We start from the raw sequence: 20,554 nt of genomic DNA on the forward strand, positions 1-20,554 counted from the left end.
TGTATGTGTCCAAAGATTCGATGAGATGGACGAAAAAATTTTGGGTGGAGAACTAAACAGGGCCTAATTTAATCACCATTTTATTTTATTTACTCGCTACTATTAGTCCCTCTCCCTCCCTCCCTCCCGACTCCGTCTCCCTCCCTCCCTCCCTCCCCTTCCCAGGCTCCTCCGCCGAGGCGACCAACTCCGTCAACCCGAGCACTCCCACGCAAACCCTAGCCAGCCAGCCAGCTAGCTAGTCACCCCGGCCGGGTCCAATGGCGGAGGACGGCGGCGACAGGGACCAGCAGCAGCAGCAGCCGGCGGCGGCCGCCGCGGCGTCAGGTGGCGCCGGGGTGGAGGCGCGCAGCAGGGAGAGCGTCAAGCTCTTCGTGGGGCAGGTACCCAAGCAGATGTCGGAGGCCGAGCTCGCCGCCCTGTTCCGCGGCGTCGCCCTCGTCGACGAGGTCACCGTCATCCGCGACAGGGCCACCAGGGTCTCGCGAGGTCCGGATCCGTACGCCTCCCCTCCCTTCTGCCTCTTCGTCTGCCGAATTCCTTCGCCCTCCCTCCCTGGCTGCAATGCGACGCCCCGCGTGGGGGGCGGGTTCTCGGGATCTGGTGCGTGGCTTCGCTTGGGACAGCTGGACATGGGAGACGGACGGTCCGGCCGTCCGCCTCTCGGGAGGGTTTTCCTTTGCTTTGGAGGGCTCGGCTTTGTGGGTGCTGAGCTTGTTCGGGGGCAATGCCGCTGACGCGGAGCTAGAACTGCTGTTTTCCTGTTCGTGGGTGTTCCTGCGGGGCCGAAAAGCTAGAGGATCTCGCCATTCGCTGGGAATTTGGCTGGTTTGCCAGCGATCCCTGTGCAATGGGTGACATGATGCGTTCACTTGGTGGCACCTCTTGTTCTCTGCGTGCGTTGCACTTGCAGAGATGCATGCTGTGATGCGACCTCCATATGGTGGAGGAAAGCTTTCAACATCTTACAGTCGTTGATATGTTGGAGGTTGCTTTGTTTGCTTGGAAGACCGCTGGGACTTGAACTCTTTGGCTCTTTTTTGGTACCCAAAGCTGCCGTAGCATGTTGTAAATTTGCAATGTTCTGTGTGCTTATCTTCAGTTTCCATCCTTCTCTTTTGATGTACCTGCAGGGTTAGATCCAGAGTTTGCTGTTCTGAGAAGTTTTACTTTGGATTTTGCTTCTTCTCAGTTGCTTTTGATCCTATGATGCAAGATTTTGTGTTGAATGCTTGAGATTTAGTTGGACCTGGGCTTTGATTTGAGCTGGTTGGTTTCAGTTGGCCCCCGAATATAGGCTGCCTGTGTTAGTACAGACCAACTGATAACTGAAGATACTCTGCTTTATGTATGATTCGGCTAAAATTTAGGGACAATAGAATCGCACACATGTTTGCTGTTTTTTTTCCTATTTAAGAACTTCATTGGTTCAAGAATTTAATTGGTATAAGACCATTCAAAACTCCATTGACCTTGTTTGAGTATGAGTTTGGTTCTTTTCAACACTACAGGAGAGTGGAGCTTCTTCATTGTGACTAGTTTTAATTTGTGTGGAGGAACTGCTTCACTATGCTTCTGATTTTTTAATAGTTTTAGCATTCTCCTTCGGAAGGCCTGAAGGAGTCATGTAAAGTGATAGCCTGTGTTGTTCTTCATGTGCAAATTCAACTGGAATGCCCTTTGCCACTAGCTGATCTGAAAAGTTATGGCTAAAAGTACTGTTCGCTGATTTATTGTGAGGGAAAAACACTGCTGGCTGGCAGAAAAAGTACGGCTTATAAGACAAGCGAATTAGTTTTTTTTTCCATTTCTCTTGGAGAATATTTTTTACTTTAGGTTTTTGTTTCCTGTTCCTTTTGTTTAGTTCTTGTTGGACTGTAGTGTAAATATGTATCTACACATGGGTAGGACCTACCTTTTTGTTCCTTAATTGATGTTTGATTCAAGAGTATTGGACCTTTGCAGGCTGCTGCTTCGTGATCTGCCCATCAAGGGAGGAGGCTGACAAGGCTGTGACTGCATACCACAACAAGCGCACACTACCTGGGGTATGTAACCTTGTTATGTATTTTTCCTGGAATCTTGGGTATAGTGTAGTAAGTACTAAGTAGTAACTGATACCTCTGTAAGTTTCTTCTTTGAGGTCAGAAATTGTAGCACCATTTGGAATGTTCCTTGATAAGTTGAAAAGCTGGCATTTTCTGCATTCACAGGGGTTTTTTATTCAGGGCGACTTTTTTTTGTTTCATTTAACCCCCTCATGGCTCGGCCCGCAGTGAGGTGACGGTGTTCATGTAAGGGGCCGATCCTTTTCTCTCTATAATACAAAGATGCACAGCTCTCCTGCGCATTCGAGAAAAAAATGCATTCAGAGCTGTCTTCAAACTAATTTAGTGCTTACATAATTATCTTAGAATCCTGGACTGAATCCTTTCATTACCATGTATTGTTGTACCTGGCTGGTACTAGCAGATGTTTGTTTGTACATGAATTAGTTTTCGGACCTAAACCATCAAATACATGAGGGAGTCCATGATAGAAACCCAATTTTTGGAATGTGGATGAAGTGAAACTAATCTTGCCTTGTCAGTGACATATAAGACAATAGTTTCTGATGATGGTCTGAAATGTTTTACATATTGTTTCAAGCAGTCTCAATGTACAGTTGCAATCAATCCTCAAGAAATATTTTTAATATTCCTAAAGTACTTAATGTATTTTTTCAAATGTCTATTTCTCTGAGACTCTAACTAACTTTAGTATTTTCACTTTCCTATTTTTCTCTGTTTTAAATTAGGCCTCAAGTCCATTGCAAGTAAAATATGCTGATGGGGAGTTGGAAAGACTGGGTATGAGGCTCCTCAAAATTGTATCATCATTTTTAATGTATTTGCACGCTGATTTTGGCTCGGTTTTTAGAATATTCACTGGCATGTGTTATACTGTTACTTCCAGAGCACAAGCTCTTTGTTGGAATGCTCCCAAAAAATGTAACAGATGCTGAAATGACGGATTTATTTTCAAAATATGGGAATATCAAGGATTTGCAGATTTTGAGAGGTTCTCAGCAAACGAGCAAAGGTAAATTATCTTGGTTTGGATTAGGAATGGAGCATCACCGTAGTCACTTTATCTTCTTTCTAACTTGCTTATCAACTGTGGATGTTGCAGCTGGCTGTGCCTTTCTAAAATATGAAACAAAAGAGCAAGCTGTGGCTGCTATAGAAGCTCTAAATGGAACACACAAAATAGAGGTTCGTAGAAATAAAGGATTCCAAAAGAATCTTTTTCTTAACGATGACATTATTTCAATTCTCCTGAAAACATCACATACCCCTACCCTACTACTCTTAACAGGATTATGTAGCTCAGTGATATATGAACTCAATATCATTGCATTTCAAAAGTTCCAAACAAAAGTTGCTCAGTATGTTTGCAATTTGCAAATATCACCTATCAGCCACACATTGGATGGTACTTCCAATTTACATATTGTTGTTATGGTACTGAGCTATTTTCCACAACACTGTAGCAAGAAAATCTGGAATTCTCTGCTTTCATTAATTGAACATAATCTGATAGATTGATGTGAAGTAAAATCATTCAAACAGAGGACACCAGTTTTGAAAGTAGTTGCTTGCCATGATTTCTTAAATAGAAGATATTTCCTTTTATGACATTGTGTCTTATATTTGATGATATCAATGCATGTAATAGATCACTGATACCTTGGCTTTGTATGATATTGATTGCTTCAGTTCTTCTGAAATTTCATGACCAGTTACACAAATCTAACAGAAACCCTGGTCATTGTTGTTAGGGTTCAAGTGTTCCCTTGGTTGTCAAATGGGCTGACACTGAAAAGGAAAGGCAGGCTCGAAAAGCACAAAAAGCTCAATTCCAGTCTTCTAACATGTTGAATCCAAATGCTATGCAGCAGAATTCAGTGTTTGGAGCTTTACAGATGGGATATGTGCCGCAGTACAATGGATTTGGCTACCAGGTATATTATGGTATAAAAAAATACAGCAAACAGCTTGAGACAACTCGTCATAACCTTTCATGTTGAATTATCATGCTTGGCAGCTAGCAGTATTTAACCAAAAAAAAAACATAAGGAATGCTATACAAACTTGATTACTTGGATTTTATAAAGTATGCATTGATCAATAAGCTATGTGCAGCACGCCAATGCTGTAGAGTGCTGCACTAACAGTACCTGTGTTTAACTTGTTTTGCATCGTGGGTAATAATTGTACTTACATTGCTCTATGCAGCCACAAGGAACCTACGGGCTTATGCAATACCCTCCTCTATCTCCTGTGCAAAATCAGACTGCTTTCCAGAATATGGTTCAGCCTGTTAATCAAGGAAGCTCGATCCGTGGAGCGAATTCTGAACTTTCCCCTAATTCAGTTCCTAGATCATTTAATTCTGCACAGTTGGGAAGCCCCTATTCGCCTTTGCCTGGTTTGCAGTATCCTGGAGTGTATCCTGGTGGTCCTATTAATCATCGCCCCTTTTCAAATTCACACAGTTCAACCAAAGTTCAAAATTCAAATGCTAATTCGCCGTCTTCAAGTCCCAGCAGCAATCCTGGCCCCCAGATAGAGGGTTTGTCTTCTTCTATACTCACGAAATTAGTTTCCATTATATTTTAAGTTAGTTTTGTTTCTAACAAGAAGGCTCAAGTTTGTATTTGGAGGCATTATGTTCAAAGGTTTCTCTTAAAAATGACTGTCATGTGTGCAGGTCCTCCTGGAGCCAATTTGTTCATATATCACATTCCGCAAGAATTTGGTGACCATGATCTTGCAAATGCATTTCATAGTTTTGGTAGAGTACTGAGCGCTAAAGTTTTTGTAGACAAGGCAACTGGTGTTAGTAAATGCTTTGGTAATTGATTCTTCCTAGTTTCAATTTCGATGACAGGACATCTTACAAACTTAGTTTGCTAACTTATTTTCCTGGATAGGTTTTGTAAGCTATGATTCTCCAGCTTCTGCACAAGCAGCTATTAGTGTGATGAATGGATACCAATTAGGTGGTAAAAAGTTGAAAGTACAACTCAAGAGAGACAACAGCAAGCACAATAAACCTTTCTGACAAAGTGAATTCGTTGTATGCTCACACGATCAGGAAAATCGGTACATATGTGTCACAATTGATCATTACATTGTTTCCTCTGGCCTCCCACCATTGTGTCGCCGGTGGTGGCTCTTGTATCTTTGTTCAATTCACATTCTTGAAAACTGTCACATTGTGTATTTTCGTCGCAGCGTAGTTGTAGCATTTGTACCATCAGATCTTGTACATCAGACATTAATTCATTCAATTGTTTTTTTTTAAATTCTCATGAATCATTTTGACATGAATCATTTTGTTGTAAATAATGTTTTAGGAATTTACGGTATGACATGTTTCAGTATCTGTGTCATCCTTGACCTAATCTTACTGGTAGCCATACTAAGTGGGTAAGAAAGAGTAACGTTGTTTTAGGAATAATGGTAGCATGCTAATTTCTTTTTTGGTCTTTTCTTATTACTGGATGTCTACTGACCCTTGCTAAAAATGGCATTTTGATAACTGCATGGTTACTGTATTTGGTTTGTAGCTCTTCCGGATTAAACCAGATTTGGCCAAAGCTCGCAAAATATAACCTCTATTGTTTTGAGACCATAATATAACCTCTATTGGTTTTGAGCTGTCTATACTGCATCCTCGTGTGGGGCAAAAACCTGAGACATGGTATGGTATACCGCAGTCCTCAGGCAATTCCCAATGAGTTGTCTATCCAACAACTGTGTTTCAACACTCGATCACTAACCTACTATTAATCTTCCTTCTCTACCCTGCTGCCGCCAACCGCCCCACCGGTGAGACCATACCGCGCTCGCGGTGGACACCTTTTTCCCCTCCCCTCGCCCTCTTTACGTTGTCGTTTCCTTCCCCAACCCCAGCGAGCTTGGTCGTCGCCATCTCCAACTCCGGCGAGACTTCTTTATTCTTGACCTAGCTTAGTCGCCGCTACCATCATTAGGGCCCCTAAACCGTCTGACCACCATCCCCACTGTTAGAGCATCTCCAAGAGTTTGCTATTTCTAGCTTGCCAAATTGTGATGTTTGGCAACTTCGTATAATAAATAGCAAGTGAAATATTTAGAGTATCTCCAAGAGTTTGCCAATTTGGACTTACCAAACAAAAAAATGGGCCCAGCAGTATAACCGTCAGGAGGCTTTCGTGATTGATGGTCGCTGGGAGATTGCGGCGGCGTGGAGACAAGATTTGGTCATCGATTTGCAAATCATTTTGCCACCAGCACTTCAATGATAATACGTCATGCAGCAGCACACAAAAATTAATTCATTCATACTAAATTAATTTAAATAAATATCATCTGAAGATAATTAAATTATCAATAACCAGAACTAAACTTATGATAGTTCAAATGACAAGAAATAACCGAGATATGGATACCCCAAGACACCTGAAAGAGAGTCGCCCATGACTTGGCACTGTCTAAATCACGCCTAACCCGATAGACAGGCTTATGATCGTAACAGTATGGGAATCACAATAGGGAGCCAACTCCCCCATACCAATCGGATCCTAAGCCCCAACACGACCATAGGAGGTAGGGCAACACAACCACGATCCAGGGAGCAGGAGGTCCGCAAGGGCCCTATGTCCTCCCAATACAATGACATCACGACTTCACCCCAAAGAAACAGGTGCCAAGACATAGGCCACAATGTTTACACTAAGCTCATGCCATACATGGGAGTTGATGAACAACTACCATTCCCACAATGCCGCCACAGTCGGCCCAATGCCACCATGGTATACCACGCCTTAGCATGGGGAGCAAGACCTTGATGACCATATATGCGGACAAGACAAGATGGAGTGTTGACCAAGCTCGCAAGTTTCTCCTTCAGGCCTTGTTTAGTTCCCAAAAATTTTGTAAAATTTTTCAGATTCGCCGTCACATCGAATCTTTAGACGTATGCATGGAGTATTAAATATAGACGAAAATAAAAAATAATTGCACAGTTTGGTCGGAATTGACGAGACGAATTTTTTGAGCCTAGTTAGTCCACGATTAGACAATATTTGTCAAATACAAACGAAAGTGTTACAGTATTGATTTCCCAAAAAAAATTTGGAACTAAACAAGGCTAGAGAATCCTTCACTTCTGCATGTTACGCGTCCCCATGAAAATATACGGGGAGCTATGCTTTTTTCCCAGACAATCAATTTCCCCTATCTCAAATCCCTTTAGTAGTAGCTTGCATAGCCCTATTGTAAGCCGTTTGAAGCGCTTGAACTAAGGAACACATATTCACTATATCTGGCACAGTCCCGATCCAATATAATTCCTTTTGTCTCGAGTGCTAGCCATCAACTCTCTTGAGCAGCGGCGCTAAATTTACTCGATCTCAAAACACTGACACCCACTGTCTGCCATACCTGCCTTCCCCGGACCGTCCCCTTCTATAGCCACTGGAGTTGGAGAAGAAAGAGAGAGGAAAGGCTCGCCAAAATTCTAGCCACCGTCGCCGGACCGCCATCGTTTTCATCTCCGGTGGACACAGATCTAGGGTGAGGAGGAGCCTGCCTACCTCGTCGGCACCGACGCTGTCGGAACCCCCTGCCATCGCCGGAGGGCACGATCCGAACGGCCTCCTTCTTCACCGCGTGAATCGGACGACTGCCAGAAATCGCGTGTCGCCGCTGGCTAAAAACACTCGGTTGCTGTTTAGCGTTTATGTTCCCAATTCTGCACGCCCTTGCGTAAAAACAGTATAAGCCCCTATACTGGATCCCACCATCTGTGTTTTGAGTATAAGCAAACACCGGGCAACACACATGTGCAACACACAAGGGCCTGCCGCACCTGGCTTTGACCACTATACACACAGATGCATGCCCATCTGCTGCTTTTTATCCCCGACCCATATTCACACGCTCACCATATGTATGTTATACAGCAGCACCTGCAGCTAGGGTGTATTATTCTGCGCCTACGACCGCCTCCAAACGGGCAATTATTCTGCCTTCTCTGGACTAGAATTTAGAAGATGGTGGCTCAGCCACGTCATGGCAGACCCATCAGCATATACATCAGGAGTGCCAGGGTCCAATGGCACGAGTGCCTACGGGTGGCATATGCTGCAGTAGCAAAACAATGGATGGTCAGTGACACAGAGGAGGTGTTGTTAATTGCATAGTACAGATAACAATGTGAAAACTGAACAAGTTGCATCTGGCCAGTTGATCAGGTTAATGCAGTGGAATGGAATCAAATGCCGAGAAACAAAATCAGTTTTGACGCCGAGCATCCATATATGTAAGGTTTGACCAAGACTGGATTGCACTGTTCTAGTTTCCATTTAATATGTGATGTGGAAATTGCTGACAACGGAATTACTATAGTAAACAGTACAGAAAGCTCATCAACTTTCAAAATTGGAATAGAGTGGCCAGCCTATAATACTCGTTTAGTTTGGAATCTGGAGTCTTTATGAATGAGTATTGCTTTGAAATAACAGCACCTGGTAGAAGTGGAAGTGTAAATAAGGAAGGACTAAGGGAGAAGCAACTCACATGAGTGAGGACCAGGAGCCGCTGCTGGCATTTGAGCATGATGATGTCCATGAACGAGAGGTACTCCACGCAAATGGGGCTTCGCAAGTGCAGGGGAAGGAGCAGGAGAGCTGTTGTCTCTCCTAGGATTATTAGGAGAAGAGTGATTAAAAGAGGGGGTTGGGCTAATGGATGGTGGAGGCACTGCATGGGGTATGGTTGCAGGGGAAGCATAATGATGGTTACTAGCTACTGGCTCAGCAGCTGGGGCTACAGGAGCTTTATTCTTTGGCTTGGTGGTATATCCATATGGACAGGATGGGGATGGAGATATATATTTGGGCTGTTGGACAGGAGAATGTACAGGAGCAGGAGATGGAGCAAAATGCTTCTTTTCCTCTTGACTCTTGTTATGGTGGTGGTGTTCATGGTGGTGGTGGTGGTGGTGGTGGTGGTGCTGAGGATGATCTTGATAAGGTATAGGTGCTGGACTAGGTGTGTCAGTACCACCTCCACTGTGCAAAGAATGTGTAAGATAAGACGAAAGGCTTATCTGCTTTACTCTGCCAAACACAGTGTGATTCAGTCCCAAGTTTCCTGACGATGAATTAGCAATTGTTTGGGCCAACTGCTTCATCCTTGGAAGGGATGGCTGGTGATTCCCAACTTCAAGAACAATCGAGGCCTGAACAATTGTTGGAGGAGCAACCGTTGAACCTTTTGAATTCGTCAATTTGATGTAGAGGTTCTGCAAAGTACAGGAAAGGACTACTCAGTTGAGTAAATATGAACAAAATCTAATAGCGACATTGCCCTGGTATGGCCTTTGCAGAACCATCCCAAATTTTCTAATGTGCAACAAATAAGAGTTGTAACAGATGTGAAAACCAAAAAAAGAACAATGATCTCTCCTCACTAATGCACTACACCACCACCTTGTAAGTCCTAATACATATAGCAATATCTTATTTCATTGTTCCTTTTAAAGTGTTTCAGGATTTTTTTTAAATGGCTACCAGTATCAGTTCAGTCACCCTAGTGGTGGCTATATAGATACGCAGCACAAAAGCATCCTAACCAGCAATTAGACGATAATAATTATTGGCACCCATTCTTTGTATTTAACCTAGCACACTCATTTATAACACCATGCTTAACTTTTGCAGGAATCACAAAGTTAGACAACCATCTTGCACCTCCATATAATCTATGCGTGTATGTTCTCTTGTGATCATATACTCTTATAAAGCTAAACCCCACTAGATGAATTCTCTCTTCATGCAAGATGTCCACAGACCCACTAAATGTTCTATCCCTTCATGCAAGGTGTCCACATCATTTCCCACTAAGTCCATGTCATCCCATATTAATTAATTACAAAAAATGACCATGTCATCTATATCATATGGAATACTTTAAATCTTTAATCTATTAACATACAAGTCATGTACATACACTATTTGTTTCATTACCAATTCCTCTATAATGTAACCAAATATTAGTTTTTCTTCTATAAGCTCAGCAATTTTTTACTAGATCTAATACAATAAAATACATGCAAGTCAAATTCATATATATGTATACATACATAATATACTGAATACCATATAGTAATGCTATGTATATAATGATTTATTTTTAAGAAAATCCCGCAGCAACGCGCAGGGAATTCACCTAGTTTTATATATGCACAAGTGCTCCCACATAGACCACAAATTTGCAGCCCGATTCATGATAGGTCAAAATGAGACAAATTGTACTCCATCAATGCCCAGTTACTCATAAGTACAAGGAACGTGCATGCTTGCTTATGACAATTGCATGCCCATCAGGTCATAGAAATTGATTGTATGGTTCACGTAAGATCAGTAACCCAATAAAAATATGTAACAAGAATCAAGCATTAAACCATTAAGATACAGTCCTATAACAACTTTAGGGGCAAAAAAGACATACAATACCAATAATATATTATTGAGATAACCGTGGTAATAGTAAAAATGCTAAAACAAAAAATTTAACCTAACTGATACTAACCTCATAGGGATTGAGACGTAGTCCAGACTTCATTTGGTCTTTCAACTCATTTGTTTCCTCCTGTACTTTGTAGATTGGGAAATTCAGAGTGAAGTTGAAAGATGCATAGGGTTTCTGAAGAAGAAATGCAGCCTGTGGAGGGATAATGGTAATTCCTCCAGGGAACTTAAACACCTCAAAATTTGAAGAGGCCCCAAATAGAGACTCTGTCAGGTGGAGTGTCGACTGCTCCACAACCAAGGACATAAAAGAAGACCTAAGAATGCTCAACCAAGTTGGTGATATAGTTGAGTGTACTGGATAAGGTACAATGGTGAAGATCACATTTGTCCAGTTGGATGCGCCTAATGGTTGTAGAAAATTTATGGTCACCTGTACAATAATTGGGGGATCAGCAGGATGGAAAATTGGACACATTGTGTGTGACAAGAAGAATATAAATAGTGTACATCATTGTGCCTTACAGTTGAATTAGGAACGCCAACTTCCTCATAGATGTCAAATTCAAGCTTAGATGTACTTTCACTCAACTCAGAAACTGTCTTTTGTAGCATAAAGCTTGCCACAATATCAGCTGCAAAAAGAGCATGACTTGAACATCAAATAAAAAAATTGTGAATTCAACATCTAGATAATAATAGATTGCTTATAAGAAGAGTAACGGTTGACCATTACTATTCACAAGTGTTTTATCTTTTTTGTCACTAGGTGTGTAGGTTGAGTTTCAATTTCAAATTTTGCAGAGGAATGATGCACATCACCATCAACAACAACTAAGCCTTATAGTCCCATTTAAGTTGGGGTAGGCTAGAGTTGAAACCCAACATGAGCCCCTAGTCACGGTTCAGGCACGTCAATAGCTGCTTTCAAAGCACTCCGATGCACATCATCAAAATGTCATAAAATCTTGGCCGGATTTCTTTAGAGATGCAATTGAGCATCAGGATTGCATGAGTGCATGAACCTCTGGGAACACTAGGTATATGTTCTTGTCTGTTTTGCATATCACAGATGCAGCCCACATCTCAAACTAGAATGGTATCTTGCACCATGGAACTATCAGAATAAATGCTTGAAAACAATTCATAGCTTTGTATACACGCGGAAGATTTCAGTGTTATTGACATTGATGATTGTTAGTGGTCATCCAAGCCAAGCATCAAAACCATCACCCTATGTGTGAATGATAGTTAATAGTTTGTCGGTGTGACTTAATGTAAGCCATGCACATCTTGCCGTGCAGAAGCAGGAAGGATTCTCAAGAATGTTACCTTGATGTAATATTCTTTGAGTTTTAATAAATCTCCTTATATCAGAAAAATAAACATGTAATAACAAATAGTAAATATCAGCTTTCCTATTTTATGATCAAAGCGATTTTGATGGGTCCCGGAGGGAAGCAGGCTTTGATTTCTCTGGATCATTGGTTCAACATAAACTCATCCAAATAAACCAATCCAGACTTCAAAGCAAGAAAATGGGATACAGAACATCTATGGTGCCCCATAACTACCCATTGGGTACACTCATTTGCAACCCTAGGGTCTGTTTGGATCCAGGAAGCTAACAATTAGCCTCTATTTTTAGATGTCAAATAGGAGGGTTAAACATGGGCCAATTTTCGGCTAATGAGAGCTAATGGGGCTAGTTGGTGGCTAACCATTAGCCTATGTTATGACAAGATGGGTTAACTTGACGCCCTAGGATCCAAACAGGGCCCTACTCATACAATACAACATCCAATATCACAAATAAGAGTAAGGACCCTGTTGTTTGTTGACTCTGGGTCTTGGTTTCAATAGTTATAAACTGCAAGGACAATCTAATACAGAAAGATTACCAATATGGTGTTTTTGAAACTGGTAATTTACTTTCATAAGGCAGTTCTATGTAGAATTTGCATATACTTGCACCCTGAAATCATACTCCTCTAAGCATTAGTCGCTTCCGAGAGTACATGCCACTTATCATCGTCGGATTGTCAGAGATATGATTTTTCTCTTCCAAACCATTTTTTTTAACAACTTGTAACATCACCATTTGAAGTGCTGTGTGTGCCGCATGAAGGCACACACAGAGCACGAGATCGTGATACCTCGTGTGCTGGTGGCATGGTGTGCAGGATGCAAGCATAGCAAACCATTTGAAGTGCTATGCTACCCTATCAAGAAAGTACTTGTCAGTGTTTTCTAACATCACAATTCCACATGCAATGACTTGTCTATCGCAGCAAATTTTGTCTAGACCTTCTGACATCACCATTAAACAAAGTATTGCGTACTCTACCACCACAATTTTTGTCGGGGCCTTCAAACATCATCATTCAACAAAGTATTGTGTTCTCTATCTCGGCAATTTTTGTTGGGTCTTCTAACACCACCATTCAATAGAAGTGTTACCTTTTCTATTTTGGAAGTTTTCGCCAAAGAATTGCACGGCAAATTTTGTCAGGATCTTGTGGGTCCAACATATCCAAAAGAAAATTTAAAGAAGTATATTATTTCCATCAGCGGCACCAACCAAGAAATTGATTTATTTTCCCCGAGCACACAAGAAAAAATTGCTCCACTGAGTTCTAGTAGAGGAAAAAAGAGTAAAATGCATTAGAGGTCCATTAGCTTGAGGAGATGTCATCTAGGTCCATCAACTCTCAAACTGTATTTTTGGGTCCTAAACTTTTTAAATGCTTCACCAGAGGTCCATACCCCCTCGTTTATGTTTGTATTTTGCATGGACCACTCTTCGTCTTCTGAGCACATGGAAAAATTATTCGTTCAGTTTGGTGACATTTAAACCCTGAAGTTCCTTTTAGTTCACAACAGCCAACCGAAAGCCATACACCAGAAGCACCACTAAGACCACCTGAAAATAGAATGGGTGCCCCAACCCAAACTGGCAATCCGAGCAAAAATCTCCAAACAGCACCATGTGAGGAAATGCTAACATGGTAAAACCGAATTTGGAAGCACAGCATGCATCCAGGGATATCCACTAGCTACAATCACAAGTTGGCCAGCATTTCCTATCTTGTATAAGCTATATATCAAGAACAGCACTTCAACAGCTATACTGCACATAATCCAACAGCACACACCGAATCGAACCACGTGAATCCATTTGAGTTGGAAGCTGAAATATTGAGCTAGAATCTAGCAGGCACGCACTAACTAATAACAGCGTGTCTAAGAAAGTGACAAAAGAGCACGGGAAATGGCCAAGTTGCTCCCGAAAGGAAACAGGAGACGCAACTGAAAAAATCGTCGAATTTGGTCTAAGTTGCCCATCTAAAGAAGCGAACTTTGCAGCTTCGCCAATCTGCAAGAACCAACTGAGCTGAAAACTAAGCAAGTCAATCACTAAGTCACTGCTCGTGGAGTCCGTACGACGAAACAGGTTTTAAAATTACGGCGGAAGATTGAAGCGAGTCGCGCGAGATCCCGCAATGCGGGCTGACCTGCGAACGCTGCGCTCGGATCCCGCGCCGCCGCGCGGCCGTCGCCGCGCCCCACGAAGGGCGGCAGCAGGAAGAGCGCGGAGAGAGCCACGGCGGCGCCGAGCAGCAGCGCGGCCGCGCATTGCGGCCGCACGGCCCCGCAGCACCCACGGCTACACCGCCCTCCTCTTCCTCCTCCGCCGCTTCCCCCTGCGCCTCCCTCCGCCGGCGTCGGCTGCTCCCGCTGCTGCTGCCCCTCGCGCTCCTCCTTCCCCATGCCGCGCCCGCACGCCCTCACGCATCGCCGCCCGCAGCCATTGCGGCCTACCTCTGGTGTGGTGAGGCTGAGCACAAGCTAGGGTTCTCGCGCTGCTGCTTCTGCTGCCGCCCGCCGCCGACGCGCACGGGTGGGAATGTGGGATGGTCGAGTTCGCGGAGCGGCTTGCGAGGACAAAGAAGTGTGTTGCGCACAGCACAGCGCAGCGCAGTGATGTCCGCTTCGCTCCGAGCCCGTGAGCAAACGTGTGTAACTAGTGTAGTGTAGTGCGGCGTTGGACGTTGGTGGTTTGAAACGTACAGTACGTTTGTGTTGTGCTGGGTTCTTATAATAACTTTTAAAATTTGGGTATTGCTAATTTGCTATATATATTAGAGCATCTCCAGAAATTTAGTATAATTTACTTATTAAACTAATCAATTTAGCAAGTTAATAAAAAAATAGCAACCTTAAATTTTGTTCTTCTCCAACAGTCTCCTATAATAACTTTCTAATAGTTATAGTAGGGCCCACATTTAATGATTTTTTTGGTTTATTATGTTGTTCATCAAAAATTAAAAAGAAAATTGCATCTTTTGTTGGCACTGCACTGAAGCAAGCACTAGCTCAGCAAGACGTGCCTAGCTTTTATGACTTCCGACCAATAATGTAAGTGATGATCATATACCTTGTTTAGGCCTTGTTTAGATCCAAAAACTTTTTGGATTTTGACACTGTAGCACTTTCGTTTTTATTTGACAAACATTATCCAATCTTGAAGCAACTAGGCTTAAAAGATTCGTCTCGTGATTTACAAGTAAACTGTGTAATTAATTATCTTTTTTATTTATATTTAATGTTCTATGCATGTGCCGCAAGATTCGATGTGATGGGGAATCTTGTAAAGTTTTGGGTTTTTGGGTGTATCTAAACAAGGCCTTAGTTCACTCCAAAAATCAAAAGGTTTTCAAGATTCTCCGTCACATCGAATCTTGCAGCACATACATGAAGCATTAAATATAGACGAAACCAAAAACTAATTACATAGTTTGCCTGTAAATTGCGAGACGAAACTTTTAATCCTAGTTAGTCTACGATTGGACAATATTTGCCACAAACAAACGAAAGTGCTACAGTAGCGAAATCCAAAAAGTTTTCACATCTAAACAAGGCCTAAAGATAGCAGGCTATGCACATGTGAAGGCAACATGCCATGTTTTCGAACCAAAGATCAATAACACCCGTGGAGGTAAGCACGGAGCGATAGTATTGACGTATAGGGCGGCGACAATGGAGGCCAGTACATACCAATGGCTGTCGGACTAGAGGACTGTACGAGAAATGACATGAAAACAAGTCCAAGGAGAAGAGATAGGGAGTTCTCTCAACTTTGGAAATTTATAAGTTGAGGAGGATATTTGACAACTTTTTATTTTTAAGGAGCTATTTTTACCAAATTGCTAGAGGAAGCTTTTTTATTTTTTTGCTAAAATATTAAGATAGAGAGTTGTTTTATCAAACTTCTAGAGATGCTATTATTATTAGATTTTAACTGATCTGTATATCTATTAGATTTCTTTGAAAACTAACGGTGTGGATTTTTTTTTTCTTTCTAGCTTTATCTCTTCCATTTTATCTCTCTCCATAGAGTCCACTTTCTTTCATCCGGCGTGGCCGGGTGGCAGCATAAAGAAGGACCGATATGATGCTTGGCTCAGGCAAAGTCGCCGCATCAACAACAACAACTAGAAGGGCTATGCATATAATTGTTTTGAGTGAAACTCTGATGCATAATGTGACAGCGAAGATGAGAACCAATCAAAGTCACTTGCTGGCATTACCATCAACAAGAAGCCTTCTATCTAGGGCCTTGTTTAGTTCCGAAAAGATTTCGGATTTCGGCACTGTAGCATTTTCGTTTGTTTGTGGCAAATATTATCCAATTATAGACTAACTAGGCTTAAAAGATTCATCTCGCGATTTACAGACAAACTGTGTAATTAGTTTTTGTTTTCATCTATATCTAATGCTTCATGCATGTGCTTCAAGATTCGATGTGACGGGAAAACTTGAAAAGTTTTTGGATTTCGAGGTGAACTAAACAAGGCCTAAGCCAGAGCCTAGTGGAGGCGAAATTGAGCTCCCGCCCCCTTAGTTGCAGCATTTTTTTTAAAAAAAGGCCCTTGTCTCTTTGCGCGAACTTCCAAGCCTATGCTAGCACCAGTACAGGTAATTGTTAGGCAGATATTGATTAAGTAGCAATCATAGCAGCCCATTATATACTCACTCAACTAACATGAGCCTCACGGGCCCTGTTAGGGCACTCCCAATACAGAAACCATCATAGTTTCTGTAGACATTAATTATGATGCCACCTAAGTATTTTACTGATGTGGCAAGGTAGTTATTGAAGAGAGAGAGCAAAAATCATAGAAACTGAGTCTAACTTAGAAACCATGTCTACGCGAGATCCAAGAAATAAAGCGATATGATTAGTTGAGAATGGTGAGAGAATGAATGTGATTGGATAACAAATTATTGTATAGAAACTATCCATGGGAACCATAGTTTCTATACATAGTGTCTATAGAAATTAATAGGTATAGAAACTACATGTAGTTTCTAGCACTTAGAGTGCCCTTAGTGTGGCTCCTACACTTCCCCAATGCTAATCCAATAATTATGGCTCTCTAGCACCGATGTACTATTTATTAATACTAACTATTAGGCAAATTTACCCCTGCCTCCTATATTTTAGTTCATTCCCTGTTAGTGCTTATATCTTTGACACTCCCTCATCGTGCTTCATGGCCATAGACCCTAAGGTACAATACGATGAGAGCGATAGCGGGAGTGACAGTAAGGACGAGGAGCCCTCAAAGGAGGAACTCATGGAGCTATTGCAAGAGTCTCATCCTCTCGTGAACAAGAAGAGAGAGAGAGAGAGAGAGAGAGAGAGAGAGAGAGAGAGAGAGAGGAATTCAAGGAGTTACACAAGAGAAGCAAAACTCTTGAACAAACCTTTGAGGAGCATTTGTCTACTTATGAGGCTTTGATTGAGGCTCATGAGGGGTTCAAAGAAGCTCACTCATCTCTCCTTGCTCAAAGTAAGGCAACCTATTGAAATAGCAAGTGTAGGAGTGACGCGATATCATTGATGAATCTTTCTATGCTCTTATTTGTTGTTTGAAAGGTCCTTGTTTGGTTTTGGTAATTGAGTGACAACTTAGGTGGACTAATAGTGTTTGTGTGAGATACATAGGAGATTAGTCCACAGGTGATTATGTGATGATGGAGGAGCTCATTGCATATGAGACATGACATGGAGTCATGTGACCAAGGTGGAGAAGATCAAGATGAGGCTTGGCTTGATGGACCGGTTGCAAGAGTGAAGGGCAAGTCGGAGGCTTTGAAGCGAGGGACCGCGTGTGACGGTGAAGCTTGAGCAAGACTTGGCGCCGATGGACCGAGGCAACGGTGAAGAGCAAGTGAGGTCAAGATCGATGAACCAATACGGTCACGTGATGATATGAAGTGGATCATATCTTTTAGTGATTGGTTGGTGCATGTGTTGCATCAACATTGGAGGAGATGGAATGGAAAGCGCAAGGCAAAGGTATAACCTAGGGCATTTCCATTTCACCGGTCATAGGTGTGTAGAGAAGTTTATGACCGGATTTAGGATAGATGGCCGTACTATCAAGAGGGGCAAACTTGTTTGCATATCGGTCATCTAGTGCCACTTGAGCGATCTAACTTTGCATACGTGTTAGGATCGAGTAGCGTGGCAAGTTTGAGAGGCTAACTCCTTTGGGAAATTGTTTGTGAAAATGCTAACACACATGCACATAGTGGTGTACACTTGTTGGTGTTGGCACACTTTACAAAGGAGGTGGTGTTCCTAGGGTTGAGAGAGGTGTGGGTTTCTCTCTCCCTCCCGCCGAGCTTGCGAGGCGGGATTCGGTGCTTTTGAGAAAAATAAGTGTATTTTTTCTATTGTGCCGGTGGGAAATTTGGAGAAGTCGCGGGAGTGTTTCTCAGTTGGAAACACTCACCGGACGCTCAGCGCGGAGGCACCGGACGCTGGCCTTTAGCGTCCGGTGTGCTGTCCGGTGCAGCAGAGTGCACCGGACGCACCGGAGTGAGTCCGGTGCTCAGCGTCCGGTGTGCGGGCTGTTTGGCGACCCTCTCTGCGCACGAGTCCGGTGAGCACCGGACCATCCGGTGCCTAGCGTCCGGTGAGGTCGCGAGTTTGCCAAACTTTCTGCGCACGAGTCCGGGGAGCACCGGACCGTCCGGTGCCCATCGTCCGGTGGTGCTGTGCAGGCGCGCATGCGAAGTAGCCGTTGGCGGCAACGGTCCACTTCAAACGGCTAGTGACACGTGGCGGTCAGCTGAGCACCGGACGCTGGGTGTTGAGCGTCCGGTGGCTCCCTGTGAGCGTCCGGTGCCCACGTGTTTGGTCCAGTGAAGGGGCAACGGCTAGTTTAGCCCTTGGGGCTATAAATAGAAGTTGTGGCCGGCCTTGGCTGATGCTGAGCACCCTTGGGACTTAGTGTCCATGCTTAGGGAGTGCTAGTGAAGCCTCTAACTCACATATGCTTGATAGTGATCATCCGATTGTGTGAGCGATTCTAGTGCGTTGCATTGAGAGATTGCATCGAGTGGCACTAGGTGTTCGTGTTGCAAGCCGGTGGTGCTTGTTACTCTTGGAGGTTGCCACCTCCTAGACGGCTTGGTGGCTTGTGACTCCGTCGAAGCACGCAAGGAGATTGTGCGGTGCTCCGGAGAAGAGATTGTGAGGGGTACGGTGCTCACCCCGCGGAGATCGCGAAGAGCAACTCTAGTTGAGCGAGACATGAAGAGCGACAAGTGGTCCGGCCGGGTCAAGTGCTAGAGCTTGTGGTAAGCACTCCACGTGGGAGAGTGTGACTTGCGGGTCACCACTAGCAAGAGGACCGGCGGCAACCTTGGAGCTTGTCTCAACGGGGACGTAGCTTGGTGGCAACCAAGTGAACCTCGGGAGAAAATCATCGTGTCAACTTTGTTCTTCCCGTTGGTTTGCAAGTCCCTAACACAAGCTTGTTCTTACTTTCATATATTTGTGCTTGTGTAGTTGCTCTTGTAATTAGTTAGCTTGTGTAGCTTGCTAGTTACCTTCTTGCTTGTGTAGCTAGAAGTAGTTCCCTTGCGTGACTAATTTGGTTTGTGTAACCTTGTTAGTCACATTGCTTAGTTTGTGTAGCTAAGTAAGTTGCGCTCTCTAATTTGGCATTAGTTGCCTTGTTATTGAGCTTGCTAGTGAGCTTAGGCTTTGTGCGCTTTGCCTCACTAGTTTGTGTAGGAGCTCCCCCGGTTTGCAAAGTACTAGTTGCATAGGTTTGTGTGACCTTGCTCCTAGAATTGGTTAGGAGAGCTCTTGCTAAGGTAGCACCTTGCTTGCTTGTTTAGGATCTTTTCAAGGTGCTAGAGAACTTAGATAGAGGGGTGTAGTCTTGGCTAGACCGATAGTTTTAATTCCGCATTTGTTTCGGTTAGCCGGCGCGATAAGTTTTAGAAAGGACTATTCACCCCCCTCTAGTCCGCCATCTCGACCCTTCATTTTTGCTCCTAATACATCTTGTAACACTAGCAAAAGCAATCCCTTTGGGCAATGGATTCACTTGTAAATTCATCCTTCATTGTGGAAAATGAGACACTCAACGAGGAGGTGCTCACTCATGCACTAGGCAAGGCTTATGGCGATGAGGCCCACTTGCTAAAATGCTTGGAGCCAAAGGTTTTGCCTTAACAAGGGTCTTGGCAATTATTGGTGTCTGGACCCGTGACCCAGGCACCAACGAGTGATTGTGATTTTATGTGTCCCTGTACCCAGATGGTGATGCAAGAAGGACATAAGATTTATACTGGTTCGGGCTGACGATACCCTACGTCTAGTGTGAGGATCGAGCCTTGTTTTATCTTGCACCCAAAGTGCTCGTAGTAGGGGTTACAAGTGAGCTGCGAGAGAGGAAATGTGCCCTAGGTCTCGGCAGGTGATGTGTGGCGTGTCGAAGTGTTGTTGTGTGATGGTGGTGATTAACGTGCCCCCTGTGGTGTGTCTCTGCCTCTCCTTTTATAGTCACAAGGGGAGTCAGGGTTTACATGTACTGTGGCATAGTTTACTACTAATGTATAGGCTAGGGATGGCCTTGACACTGTAGTGGTGGGGTGCCCCATTCCTAGGACTGTGGTTGCGAC

The 20,554-nt window shown here is 43.4% G+C and overlaps 2 protein-coding genes across 2 annotated transcripts; one reads left to right on the forward strand and one right to left on the reverse strand.

Annotated features, from left to right (window-relative positions):
- On the forward strand, positions 127-5,425 carry LOC8055824 (RNA-binding protein BRN1). Its single transcript, XM_002439658.2, has 9 exons — positions 127-489; positions 1,966-2,048; positions 2,798-2,849; positions 2,956-3,081; positions 3,172-3,254; positions 3,821-4,003; positions 4,278-4,614; positions 4,753-4,896; positions 4,976-5,425. Exons 1-9 carry the CDS (start codon positions 261-263, stop codon positions 5,104-5,106), a joined length of 1,368 nt encoding a protein of 455 aa, XP_002439703.1. The 5' UTR covers positions 127-260; the 3' UTR covers positions 5,107-5,425.
- LOC8055825 lies at positions 7,755-14,586 on the reverse strand. Its single transcript, XM_002440949.2, has 5 exons — positions 14,080-14,586; positions 11,090-11,199; positions 10,626-10,997; positions 8,610-9,336; positions 7,755-8,174 (listed from the first exon to the last, which is right to left on the reverse strand). Exons 1-5 carry the CDS (start codon positions 14,333-14,335, stop codon positions 8,101-8,103), a joined length of 1,539 nt encoding a protein of 512 aa, XP_002440994.2. The 5' UTR covers positions 14,336-14,586; the 3' UTR covers positions 7,755-8,100.

The sequence above is a fragment of the Sorghum bicolor genome, chromosome 9, assembly GCF_000003195.3.
Source record: "Sorghum bicolor cultivar BTx623 chromosome 9, Sorghum_bicolor_NCBIv3, whole genome shotgun sequence".
Taxonomy (NCBI): Eukaryota; Viridiplantae; Streptophyta; class Magnoliopsida; order Poales; family Poaceae; genus Sorghum; species Sorghum bicolor.